The following is a 15,047-nucleotide window of genomic DNA, read 5'->3' as shown; positions in this document are numbered from 1 at the left end:
AGATGAAAGACCTAAACCCTGAAAACTATAAGACACTCTTAAGAGAAATGAAAGATACCATTAAATGGCAATACATCCCATGGTCGTGGATAGGAAGAATTAATATTGTCAAAATGGCCTTCTTACTTAAAACAATCTACAGATTCAATGCAATCCCTATCAAAATACCAACAGCATTCTTCAGCGAACTAGAACAAATAGTTCTAAAATTCATATGGAACCACAAAAGACCCCAAATAGCCAAAGCAATCCTGAAAAGGAAGAATAAAGTGGGAGGATTATGCTCCCTGACTTCAAGCTCTACCACAAAGCCACAGTAGTCAAGACAATTTGGTACTGGCACAAAAACAGACCCATAGATTAATGGAACAGAATAGAGAGCCCAGATATAAACCCAAGCATATAAGGCCAATTAATATATGATAAAGGAGGCATGGATATACAATGGGGAAATGACAGCCTCCTTAACAACTGGTGTTGGCAAAACTGGACAGCTACATGTAAGAGAATTAAACTGGATTGTTGTCTAACTCCATACACAAAAGTAAACTCGAAATGGATCAAAGACCTGAATCTAAGTCATGAAACCATAAAACTCTTAGAAGAAAGCATAGGCAAAATCTCTTGAATATGAACATGAGCAACTTTTTCCTGAACACATCTCCTCAGGCAAGGGAAACAAAAGCAAAAATGAACAAATGGGACTACATCAAACTAAAAAGCTTCTATACAGCCAAGGACACCATCAATAGAACAAAAAGGCATCCTAGAGAATGGGAGAATATATTTGTAAAGTACATATCCAATAAGGGGTTATCATCCAAAATACATAAAGATCTCACACACCTCAACACCCAAAAAGCAAATAACCTGATTAAAAAATGGGCAGAAGATCTGAACAGGCACTTCTCCAAAAAAGAAATTCAGATGGCCAACAGGCACATGAAAAGATGCTCCATATCGCTAATTATCAAGGAAATGCAAATTAAAACCACAATGAAATATCACCTCACACCAGTTAGGATGCCCAACATCCAAAAGACAAGGAACAGCAAATGCTGGTGAGGATGCGGAGAAAGTGGAACCCTCCTACACTGCTGGTGGGAAATGTTCAACCTTTGTGAAAAGCAATATGGAGGTTCCTCAAAAATCTGAAAATACAAATACCATTTGACCCAGGAATTCCACTCCTAGGAATTTACCTGAAGATAACAAGATCCCTGATTCAAAAAGACAAAAGCACCCCTATGTTTATTGCAGCACTATTTACAACAGCCAAGAAATGGAAGCAACCTAAGTGTCCATCAGTAGATGAATGAGTAAAGATGTGGTACATATACACAATGGAATATTATTCAGCCATAACAAGAAAACAAATCGTACCATTTGCAACAACATGGTTGGAGCTAGAGGGTATTATGCTTAGTTAAATAAGCCAGGAGGAGAAAGACAAGTACCAAATGATTTCACTCATTTGTGGAGTATAACAACAAAGCAAAACTGAAGAAACAAAACAGCAGCAGACTCACAGACTCCAAGAGACTGTTACTAAAGGGAAGGGGTAGGGAAGGTGGGTGGGGAAGGAGGGATAAGGGGCTTAAGGGGCATTATGATTAGCACACATAATGAAGGTGGGTGGGCCACAGGGAAGTCAGTATAGCACAGACAAGTAGTGATGCTATATCATCTTATACAGTGATAGACAGTGACTGCAGTGGTGTGTGTGGGGACTTGATATTATGAGTAAATGTTATAACCACAATGTTGCTTATGTGAAACCTTCATAAGATTGTATATCAATGATACCTCAATAACAAATAATAATTAAAATAAAAAATACAAATTTTAATAATTTGCCTTTAGGTTTTTAGAGTTTTCTACACATACAGTCATATCATCATTGAAAAGTTTTATTTCTTCCTTTTAAATTGTTGCATCTCCTATTTTTTTTCTTGCCTTACTATACTGAAATGAAAAATACTATGTTAAAAAGAAATGATGACAGCAGGAACTCTTGTCCTGTTCTAAATGTTAAATAGAATGCTAAAATACTTCACCATTTAGTAGGTTTTCATAGCAACCCTTTATGAAGTTAAAGACCTTATTCTGAGTTCATTTCACATGGATGGGGTAGCCCTGTAGGGTAGGTATGTCCCAACAGACTCCTCACACTGTGCAGTCCCTGGGTTTTCTACCTTGCCCCCTCAGACTTTTCATGCCTAAAGAACAAACCATGCAAATCACCAAATTCAGCTAATACTCTCAAAATAAAAGTTGGCTTCTCTTCTGAATTCCTTTTCTGGCTTTCCTCCTTCCACTAGTTTTTGACCTAGATTTTCACTACAGGTCCCTGCTTATCAATGTATTTAAGAAGCACTTTTAAATTACAGTATCCAGCACTATTATTTTCAATTTAAGGTCAATCAGAGGGCTTTGTCTGACATACATCTATAATCAGAAATCAGAGTAGACTCTAAGAATCCTTTTATGTATACAGGTGATTTCTTTTTTCAACTCATTTTTTTCTTCATTTTCAATTAAAAAAAACAGAAAGCAGTTGGATGAAATGTAGCCAAAATGAAAACACAATTAACACTATGTGTTTTTTCTGGGAAGCAATCTCTAATTGAAGAGCTCTGGAAAAGATTCAAAATGATAATAAAATATGAAAGAGAATCATAATGTCAATTATAAGAACAACAAAAAAATGCTTTCATGACATGAGGTAAAAGTCACCTTTTCTCCCTTTTCTCATTCCTTCTACAAGAACAAATATGCTATATTTTAAAGATGATATAATTCCCTGATAGAACTGCATCTAGGAAAAATTTGTAAGATTTGTACTTCAGATACTTGGCAAACAACATTTTGACCCTCGGCAAAATACCACAAACACCAGTGCTATGACTAGTCTATTGCTATACATTCACTACTAGAGCCAACCATTACCTCCTCATATTTGTTCAGCAACACTGTGACATAATTTAAACTCTCGCTTCTAGAGCCTAGAAACTCCTGAAGTTATAACTCAAATGACACCAGGACATTGCTAGGAACCAGAGACATAAAAATGAATAAAATATTTCTCTAAGTGATCACAGCTGATCTAATAATATAATGAGATATTGAATATATAGAGGGAGTTTGAGTTGGGAGGTATTCAGGAAGACATTCCAAAAAATACATTATGACAACTCTACATAAACATTAATAGAAGATTTTGGGTAAGAAAGAGGTGAACTGTAGCTCCTGGCTAAATGCATCACATTAGAGACCTGGGGCAGTAAGAGAAAAATTAAACTAGTGAGGAAAAACATAATTGAATCCTCATAATTCTATCAAAATATAGTGACTAAAAGAGAACAATAAGCAATAATACAAAAGACTGCTGATACTTTAATTACTGACTATATGATATAGTGTTTTTCTCTATCATATTCAAGAATTTGATAACTATTTGCTAAAATACAAATTAAATGTGATTAAAGATAATACTTAAAAAGTATCAAAATGCTTCTAAAATATTTCTTTAATAAGAAAAATAGAACATTAGTATTTGACTGCATAATTTCTACCAGATTTAACATTCTATACATGCATATTTAATCCAATAAAGATAATACTAGTGTGCTTTAAAAAGTTGTTGCATAATAAACTTGAAATAAAGAATCTTAAACATTTGAACAACAGAGGACTAATTAATGTAACCCGAAACCCCTAATTTAAGACATTTTTGAGGTGAAAATACAGTATGCATTTTATGGTGGCACCTACTGGCAAAGTATAGAAATGCAGCCAAACTATAGCTAAAATGGCATGATGAAAAATCTGGCACAGGAACTTTTAACTGAGAAAACTGAATCCTCTTTTGATTTCTCCCCTGTCTATTCCCCATCCTTCCATGAACTCATATTGTTATGATTCCCTTCCATACCACCTTATAAATTATAAGACAAGCAAAACAAACTTATACTTAGTTATAAGTTAAAAACATTTTATCTCTAAGTTTTAAGGTTGAAAGAAAGAAGCCAGAATGATAGAGTCAGGTGTTAAAGAATATAGAATTTGTATGTCATACTGAAATTTACTGAAATTTCTGGAGTTTTTCTGTACCTAAAATGGAATCATTGAAGGGTTTTAAACATGGGAGTAACACTTCCTATTTTAAAAACACCACTAATGGTCCTGTGAGGGGGAAAAGCTGTCAATGCAGGAAGGCAAGTTAGAAACCTCATCCCACATACTGCAAGGAAGTAACTACAGCAAATAAAACCCAGGAAATGATGGAAAGACTGCAGAACAGACCATCTACACCTGGCGAAAAAGAAAGACCAAATTCAGAAGGGTAGAGTGGCAGAGCCATGATCATTCAGGACCCAGGCCCTTCCCTCATCCCTGCCCACAAGCAGGAGGGAGAGGAACAGAGAGAGGAGAGGATAAGGGCTCAGGAACTCTGCACATCTGGCCCTTGATGTCTGCTCTGGAAACATGAGTCCACACTGTATTAGGCTTTGGTGATTAACAGGGCTGGACACAAGGGAGAATTGGAGCACTCTAGGAAGTGGAGACTCCTATCATCTGTGGAAGACAGGAATGCTCATTGGTTCTACTGAGACCTAAAACAAGAGTCTGCAGTTTAAAAGATTTACCAGCAGTGGAAAGTGTGACAGAAGGGCAAAGAATGGAGGGAGCTCACTCCAGAGGAGAAAGAGCAGGTGGACAACGCTTCCCCACCCTTCCCTCAGCCCAACTGGTCAGGTGCTGTTGGAAGCCACATCCAACATTCCACCTCCCTCAATGGCAGTTCAGCACCATGGCAGCACTTCCCTGCACACCTTCCCTGCCCAGCACGCTCAGCCAGACAATGGTCAGAGTTTGCTGCATGGCAGGCAGAGGAAGGACACTTTGCCTGCTTTCCCAGCCCTCCTTCAGGGTGGGGTACTTGTGGGAGCCGGCTCTAAACTCTCCAGCTCCCTCACTGGTGGCTCAGCCCCAAGGTACCACTCCCCTGCACATTCACCCTGCCTGGCCCATCTGGCCCATCACAGGCTGCCATTGCTGACTGGTAGGCAGAGAGTGGCCCCACCCACAACAATCTCAGCAGAAGCACTCCTGGCACACAAAAGGCACACGAAAGTGAGCTGTCAGCCTCTGCTGACAAAGATCAGAAAGCAGAAAAGCAGAAAGTCAGCCTGCCTACAGCCCACCAACAGCAACTGCAGTCCTACCACAGAGGAGAACCAGGCACAACTGACCAAAGAGTCTTGAGCTTCTGGGCACCAAAGGATGCCTCTTACTCCTAGATTAGGAAGCATCAAGGATCTATCTAACACAAAGGAAGAAACACAGAAACCCTCACAAAATGAGGAGGCAGAGGACTATGTTCCAAACAGAAGAACAATACAAGACACCAGAAAAACAGCTATATGAAATGTAGATTACCAATCTTCTTGATTAAATTTTGAAAGTAACAGTCATAAAAATGCTCACTGATCTGCCTAAGTATTGATGATCTCAGGGATGACTTCAACAAGGAGATAGACTTGAAAAAGAGCTACTCAGAGCTGAAGAATACAGTAACTGAAATGAAAAATATAATGGAGGGAATGATTGATAGATTGCTGCAAGCAGAGGAGACAATCAATGAGACGGAAATTAGAAAAAAGGAATACAACCAAGCTAAGGAACAGGGAGAAAAAAGAATCTCTAAAACTGAGATGTTTAAGAGAGCTCTGTAATAACTCCACATGAATCAATACTCACATAATAGGGGTCCCAGAAGGAGATGAGAGAGACAAAGGGGTAGAAAGTCTCTTTAAAGAAATAATTGTTGAAAATTTCCCAATTTGGGGAGGGAAATAAAAATCCAGGTGCTGGAAGCACAGAGAGTCCCTAACAAAAGGAACCCCAGGAAGACAACACTAAGACATAGAGTAATTAAAATGGCAAAGATTAAATATAAAGAGAGAATCTTAAAAGCAGCAAGAGAGAGGCAGTTACCTATAAGAAAACTCCATAAGGCTATCAGTAGACTTCTCAGCAGAAACTTTACAGGCCAGAAGGGAGTTGCAAGAAATATTTAATGTATTGAAAGGGAAAAACCTACAACTAAGAATCCTCTATCCAATAAGATTATAATTCAGAATTGAAGGAGAGATTAAAAGTTTACCAGATAAAGAAAAGTTAGAAGAATTCACCACCACTAAAATAGCCTTACAGGGTATGTTAAAGATACTTCTGTGGATGGAAATGTTCTTAGCCTAAATATCTTTCATGCATGAAAATAAACCTATAGAAAAGGTAGTAAACCAATTATTTAATCAATTATTTAAGCAAGTATTAAGTTAAAAAAACAGAAGTAGGAAAACCAGCTATACATAAAATCAGTCAAAGGATACACAAAGGATGCATATTATGACATCTTATACATAAAGAGTGGAGAAGGAAGAATATAAAAGTAGTACTTTCAGAGTGTGTTTGAAATAGAGTAACTATCAACTTAATATAGACTGTTATATATTTAGGAAACTATCTATGAACCTTATGGTAACCACAATTGTAAAGTCTATAATAGATACAAAAAAAATATTTTGTTAAAGAAATCCAAGCATAACATTAAAGATAACCATTGAACAACAAAAGAAGAGTATAAGACAGGAAGAAAGGATTGGAGAACTACAGATACAACCAGAAAACAATTAATAAAATGGCAATAAATACATACCTATCAATAATCATCTTAAATGTAACTGGATTCACCAATCAAAAGACACACAGTGGCAAAAAGGATAAACAAGTCCCATTTATATGCTGCCTATGAGAAACTCATTTCAGACCTAAAGACATATATACACTGAAAGTGAAGGAATGGAAAAAGATATTTCATGAAAATAAAAGGGAGAAAAAACCAGGAGTAGCAGTACTTGTATTAGACAAAACAGACTTCAAAACAAAGAAAGTAAGAAGAGGGAAGGAAGGTCGTTACATAATGATAAAGGGATTGGTCCAACAAGAAGAAATCACAATAGTATGAAACTAGAAATCAATTACATGAAGAAAACAAAAAAGAACCCACAAACACATGGAGGCTAAAAGCAGACTTTTGAATAATCAATGGATGGATGAACAAATCAAAGAGAAAATCAAACAGTATATGGCTACAAATGAAAAACAGAAGCATAATACTTTAAAATATGTGGGATGCCACAAAAGCAGTTCTAAGAGGGAAGTACACAGCAATACAGGCCTGCCTCAAGAAATGAGAACAATCACAAATAAACATTCTAAATTCACAATTAAAGAAACTAGAGAAAGAACAATGAAATCCAATGATAGTAGATGGAGGGACATAATAAAGATCAGAGCAGAAATAAATAAATAGAGAAGCATAAAACAATAGGATAAAAATCAATGAAACCAAGAGCTGGTTATTTGAGAGAGAAACAAAATAGATAAACCCCTAGCCAGATTTATCAAGAAAAAAAAGAGAGAGGACACAAATAAAACCAGAAATGAAAAAGGAGAAGTTACAACTGACCCCAAAGGAATACAAAGAATTATTGGAGAATTCTATAAAAAACTAGATACCAATAAATTGTACAACCTAGAAGAAATGGACAAATTCCTAGAAAAGTGCAACCTTCCAAGATGGACCCAGGAAGAAACAGAAAATTTGAACAGACCAATTGCCAGTAATGAAATAAAACTGGTAATCAAAAAACACCCAACAAACAAAACACCAGGACCAGATGGATTCACAGCTGATTTCTACCAAACATTTACAGAAGAGCTAATATCCATTGTTCTTAAAGTATTCCAAAAAATAGAAAAGGAGGGAATACTCCCAAACTCCTTCTATGAGGCCAGCATCACTCTAATACCAAAACCAGACAAAGAACTACAAAAAAAAAGAGAAAATTTTAGACCAGTATTCCTGATGAATATATATGCAAAAATCCTCAACAAAATATAGCAAACCAAATTCAAAAATACATCAAAAGGATATCCATCATGATCAAGTGGGATTTATTCCAGGAATGCAAGGTTGGTACAATATAAATCATTAATGTAATACCACAACAATAAAAAGGATAAAAACATGATCATCTCAATAGATGCTGAAAAAGCATTTGATAAAATTCAACATCCATTCATGATAAAACCTCTCAACAAATGGGTATAGAGGGTACATACCTCAACATAATCAAGGCCATATATGATAAACCCACAGCTAACATCATACTCAATGGCAAAAGCTAAAAGCTTTTCCTCTAAGGTCAGGAACAAGACAAGGAATCCCATTCTCACCACTTGTATTCACTTCCAGTACTGATAACCACAGCAATCAGACAAAAAGATAGAGATGAAAGGTATTCAAATTGGTAAGGAAGAAGTCAAATGGTCACTATGTGCAGATGACATGATATTATATATAAAAAACCCTAAAGACCCCACCAAAAAACTACTAGAGCTAATCAAGTTCCAAGATACAAAATTAATACACAGAAATCTGTTGCATTCCCATATACTAATAACAAACTGGCAAAAAGAGAAATCAGGATAACAATTCCATTTACAATTGCATCAAAAAAGATAAAATACCTACAAATAAACCTATCCAAGAGGTGAAAGACTTGTGCTCTGAAAACTATAAGCCACTCATGAGAGAAATAAAAGATGACACAAATAAATGGAAATCTATCCTGTGCTCATGGACAGGAAGAATTAAGATTGTCAAAATGACCATCCTGCCCAAAGAATTTTACAGATTCAATTCAATTACAGAATTCAATACAAATCAATATACTGTACAATCAATACAATATTGTATTCAATACAACATCAAAATACCCAATGGCATTTTTCAATGAACTAGAGAAAATAATCCTAAAATTCATACGGAACCACCAAAGACTCTAAATAGCCAAAACAATCAGGAAAGAAGAACAAAGCTGGGGGTATCATGCCCTCTGATTTCAAGCTATACTATAAAGCTACAGAGTTTAAAACAATATGGTATTGGCACAAGAAGAGACCCATAGATCAATGGAACAGAATTGAGTGTCCAGAAATAAACCAACACATGTATGGTCAATTAATGTATGATAAAGGAGCCATGAATATACAATGAAGAAAAGACAGTCTCTTCAATAAATGGTGTAAATACTGGATGGGTACATGCAAGAGAATGAAACTGGATTACTGTCTAACTCCATATACAAAAGTAAACTCCAAATGAATTAAAGACCTAAGTGTAAGACATGAAACTATTAAAACTCTTAGAAGAAAACATGAGCAAAAATCTCTTGAACATAAGCATGAGCAAATTTTTATGGACATCTTCCCAGACAAGGGAAACAAAGGCAAAAACAAATAAATGGGACTACATGAAACTAAAAAGCTTCTATATAACAAAGGACACTACCAATAAAACAAAAAGGCAACCTACAGTATGGGAGAATATATTTGCAAATGATTTATCTAATAAGGGGTTAACATCCAAAATACATAAAGAACTCAGATGGCTAACCACCCAAAAAAAAACAAATAATCTGATTAAAATATGAGTAGAGGATCTAAACAAACATTTCTCCAAAGAAGAAATGCAGATGGCCAACAGGCACATGAAAAGTTGCTCTACATTGTTCATTATCAGGGAAATGCAAACTAAAACCACAATGAGTTAGCACCTCACACCAGTTAGAATAGCCACTATCCAAAAGGCAAGAAATAAGTGTTGCTGAGGTTGTGGAGAAAGAGGAAGTCTCCTACACTGTTGGTGGCAATGTAAATTGGTGCAGCCAGTAGAGAAAGCCATATGGAGGTTCTTCAAAAAAGTAAGAATAGAAATGCCATACAACCCAGTAACTCTACTTCTAGGAATTTAGCCAAAGAAGAAAAAATCTCTGATTCAAAAAGATACATGCACACCATGTTTACTGCTGCATTATTTACAATAGTCAAGACATGGAAGGAACAAAAGTGTCCATCAATAGATGAATGGAAAAAGAATATGTGGTACATATATACAATGGAATATTATTTAACTATAAAAAAGAAACAAATCCTACCATTTTCAACAACATGGATGGATCTACAGGGTATTGTGCCAAGTGAAATAATCCAGGCAGAGAAAGACAGATACCACATGATTTCACTTATATGTGGAATCTAAAAAGAAAACCAAACAAAATAACAGTAGATTTACAGACATGGAGAAGTGACTGGTGGCTATCATGGGGGAGGGGGAGTGGGGGATGGATGAAATGGGTGAAAGGGATTAAGAAGCACAAAATCTCAATCATAATATAAATTTGTCATGGGCATGAAAGTACAGCATAGAGAATATACTCAATAGCTCTGTAACATTTTTCTATGTTGGCAGATAGTAACTACACTAGTTGGGGTGTGGATTTAATAATGTATGTAACTGTTGAATCATTATGTATAGTTGAAACCACTGTAATACTGTATATATCAACCATACTTCAATTTAAAAAAAAAAAGAAAAGAAAGACCACTGTCAGCAGGGAGGACAAAAGGGTGGGGCAAGTCAAGATTGGAGGCAGACTGACAACTCAGAGATAACCTGGAAAGTCCAGGCAAGAAAGGATGCAAGTCTAAAAACCAACTTGCCATAAAAAAAACTGAAATACGATGGTAGCTATAGGAATAGAGATAAGGAGAACAAATATCAAAAATAAAATGTGAAGTAAGAAGAATTGATGGATCTCAGTGACTGAAGGGAAAAAGAAAGGAGAAAAAGGAATTCCAGATTTCTGCTTGGGTGGCTGGTGGAAGAGAGGCTTCACCAAGCTGGGCACTTTAGGAGGAGCAGGTTTGCAGGGAAAGGTGAAGATTTAGTTTGGAGCATATTAAGTTTGAATTGTGTTTGAGGTAACAACTTATGGGTACTTAATGATATATTTTTGAAACTCAAGAGAGAGGTTTGAATTTCACTGAAATATAGATTTGCAATTTGCATATATGCAATCAGAAAGATAGGTGGAAAATAAAAGGATGAAATCTCAAACTTACAGGGCAAAGAGTTCCATGAGAGAAAAAGACCAAATTTCAGGACTCAAAAGAGACCAAAGACAATGCTAACTAGAAAATCATAAGTAATCTTTGGTAGAATAGCTTAAAAATAGTAGAAAACTGAATGAGTATGATTCAGTTAAGTACAGACAGTAAATAAATATTGAGCATCCACTCTGTGCCAGAAACGTGCAAGGACTAGGAAATATTAGTGAAGAAAATCAATAAAGCCCTCATAGAGTTTATAGCCTAGTAAAAAATATATATTAAATAATTAGAAATTGTGAAGCAGAATAAAGGAAAGCATTTTTTCATGAATTTAGGCAGTAAAAAGAAAAGAAACTGACTAAAACAGATTTTTTTCTTATAATCTTTATAGACTGTGGCTAACATACTAATAAAATTTGAAATATTAAGACAAAATGAATAAGCAATGAAGCAATGTCACAGTAAGTTACCCATATTATTTCTAGTCTATGGAGTACCTTCCTTTCTCCCCAGCTTGGCTTGCTTTCACCTTCTTTCTCCAAGTCTGGCAAACTCCTTCAAGTTTATCCTTCAAAATGAAGCTCAACTATAACAACCATCCAGGTAAGCATTTCTGACACTCATATCCCTGGCTCCCATAAACTAGATCATTTTCCCTTTCTTCTGTACATCCTATCTATTATTGCATAAGTAGTATTATTGCATAAGTAGGATATAAGTTTTTAGTTTTTAATAACTCACAATTATGAAATGAATATATACCTAATATATGTAAAAATCACTATAAAAAAGACAATAAAGATTGCTCAGGTGAACTAGTTAGACACCCACTTGAATACGGCCACTATTTAGACACACATTTCTTCAGTGTCTTCCCTGGAACAAAGAGTAACTATTATAAGCAGAAAAGATATTCAAAATAATTGGCTGCTAATTTGAAGAATTTAAGTCTATTCTCTCATCCTAGATGCCTCTAAAATGTATTTCTACCCTGCTGATAACTTACCCAACCAGAAATTCCTCCAAAGGGAATGTAATTATAACAAATTACACTGGATTGAATATATGCATTTATATATGCTCCCTCCTAAAATCCCACTAAAATTACAAAAAGGCAAATATTTTAAATCCATCAAGAAAAAAAGACTAGGAGAGGGGACAATAACTGATGATAATAGAGACACGTATAAAGGTGTGGAAAGATGAAAAGCAGATTCAAGTGGTAACTGACTACTCAGAACAGAGGAAGCTAAAACCTAAGTAACTGCTAACAGAGGCACCAACAAGAAGCCACCTCAGAATTTCTTGGAAATTGAGGCAATAATGGCTATGGTAAAGGTTAGGTTGCTAACCAGCTGGTTGACAGTCTACATAAGGAACAGCTAGGCCCTTAAATCTCTTTTCCTATTCTGAGCAGTCAGGCTATGCACTTCTCTCTTCTAGACTGCACAGCAAGCACAAAAGCACAGCATGAAAAGCAAGATTACTCTGAGGAAAATAAGCCAGATTGGCTCCAGACCTAAAGACACCAGGCACTGAAAACACAGGGACTGAGTACACACTGTACCAGGAGACTCAGCATCAGCATCTATTCTACCTCGAATCCTAGAGTGTTGCCACCTAGACTTAGAACTTTCAGAAAGACTAAAGGATGCCTCTGTGGAAGCTCCTGGGTAAGTCCCAAAGAAAAGACCTATAGTTACTGACATTTGGAGGATGCCCAACAAAAAAGCCAACTAGCTACTAGGCTCTAACATAGTCACTGTACAGAGCTGCTATTCACGTTTATAGGGCCCCATTTTTAAATATGAAAAGGAGAGTCCAGAATCATAAAACATTTTAGGAACAGCTCTCACATGAATGAAGGCAAAACAAAAAGAAAATGCTGAACTTAGGTAAAACAAAGACCATCCAGAAAGCAGATAAAAGTAATCTTAAATATATATATAATAATCTTATAAATGAAACATTGCATAAGACTACATATAATCAAATGTAAGAATAAAGATATTTGTCTGTAATTTGCTTTTTTCTCAGAAAGCTATCTGAATAAAGGAAGAGGTTTACCAATTAAAAATAGTCATGAGCTCCTAGATACAAGGCAAAGAGGCAAAGAAAATTCACAAGACCACTCTGAAGCAGGCCGAGCAAACATAAGCACAGACTGAATGAAGGAGATAGATTTCTCCAGTAGGAATGTCTTCAAGGACAAAAACTAGAGCTGAAAGATGACCTAATAAGAAGAAACTGTATAGTTTCATTGGAAGCTTGATAAAGAATTGATGATAAATACATAGAAAGTAAAAAGGCGGATAATTATTAACTCTAGAAAACAACTTTATACAAGAAAATAAGTATATTCATAGTATATCATATAGCTTAGCTGTAGGCAATATTTACAGAGCCATAATAATGTAAGCTCTAAAATGTGACTTAACTTGAAAATGTAGTACAACTATATTAGAAGGATGAAAGAAGAGAAGTGTGAGTATGTGACTGTGTGTCTGGTAGAAGGAAGGAGAAAAGAAAGGCGTGCTGGGAGGGTAGTAAGTGGGTGGCAGAACCTCATCTTCCATGGTGGGAGGTAAATAAATAATGCCTAAAACTGAAAAATCAAAAATAGCTGCACAAAAGTTTCATTTAAATGAAGTAAAACAAACTCAAAAAAATTTAAAGTCAATTTCTCTGAGGAGGGCTTTTTTACTATAAGTCTGTAATAGCATTTAACAAAAGATAAGTTATGTTGCTTGGCAAAAAATGTTAAAATATTAATTATCTGCTATCTCAGAAAAAAACAGCCAAGCAATATATTACTTGGAAGTACAGAATATCACTGATACTGACTCTTAAGTCCTCTTGTAGTGGATGTTCATACAAGATAGAAGGATGCAATTTAGGATAAAATTCTTGAAATCTTCAAATGAAGTTTCATGGAATAAGATACAGTAATAAAGAAAATGGACTCCAGGGATAGAAGTGACCAAGTTCAGATTCCAGCTCTGCTACTTAATAACAATGTGACTAAGGAAAGTTAGTTAGTCTCAGTGCTTCAGTTTCTTTCTTTCTAAACTGGGTATCTACATAGTATCTACAATGTAAGGCTATTGTGATGATCCAATGATAATCCCCATAAGTAGCTTGGTTCAATGTCTGACACTTACGGTGTGTTCAAGAAATACCACCTGTTTTTACTGGTACTATGTTGTGGCGTACCAACCAACGTGACAGTGATCTACCATGATTGCTAGCATACACAACCCACTGCTGCCACCCCAAAATCAATATAAAAATTACTCACCATCTAATACCTATATTATAAATGGGAGTCTATCAAATAGAAATAACATCTTACTTTTATCACAAAGTCCAAGTAAATCAAAGATGTATGTATAAGAAAAAAAAAAACAGAAAACAGAACATATTCTATAGAATATATTAGAAATCATAGAAATATAATAGAAATCATCACATCTTTGTCAATTTCCTTACTCATTCTTGGTATGGGTTTTCTGTATTGTTAGATAAAAAGTTTTTAAAAATTATCTATTCATGTATTTCCAGTCCTCAAAAACCTATTTCTTCCCAAAAAAAGATAAATGGTAAGCCGCCTTCTTGCCAAATTTAATTTGAACACATCATTTGACTTTGGCAAAAATTTTAGAACCACAGATAGGCAGAAATTTAGGATGAAAGGTCATGGTAATCATAATTTATTTATCCAGATATTTTGTTTGTCTGTACTGTTTGGTCTGATGCTTGATCATTTCAATAACTCTTACATTTGAATCTACCTCTGATTCTATGAAGTTTTAAAGATAGCTTAATAACACAAATTTTAATTTACGAAAAGTCATTACCTGGGATTTGGTATTTCTCCAAGAATCTCATGTAATGTGTCCATGAAGTTAATAAAATTAGACAATCCTTTTACATGTGTCCTTAAAGGATCAGATGGTAATGGTGCATAGCCTTTCCCTCCAAGCTCTATTGTTCTAATAAATGATGTGGCCACCTATGAATTA

At 35.4% G+C, this 15,047-nt stretch overlaps 1 protein-coding gene across 2 annotated transcripts in view; it reads right to left on the bottom strand.

The window, feature by feature from the left end:
* The window catches only part of PARPBP (PARP1 binding protein), a 65,157-nt gene that overhangs the window by 27,679 nt on the left and 22,431 nt on the right, over positions 1 to 15,047 (bottom strand). For both annotated transcript variants that reach the window (XM_073213721.1, XM_017681338.3), the window contains exon 6: positions 14,883 to 15,037. In XM_073213721.1, the coding sequence (XP_073069822.1) occupies positions 14,883 to 15,037 (155 nt within the window). The remainder of the gene's footprint in view (positions 1 to 14,882; positions 15,038 to 15,047) is intronic.

Source organism: Manis javanica, chromosome 10 (assembly GCF_040802235.1).
Source record: "Manis javanica isolate MJ-LG chromosome 10, MJ_LKY, whole genome shotgun sequence".
Lineage (NCBI taxonomy): Eukaryota > Metazoa > Chordata > Mammalia > Pholidota > Manidae > Manis > Manis javanica.
Note: the sequence above shows the minus strand (reverse complement) of the source record. Positions and strands in the feature narration are given on the sequence as shown.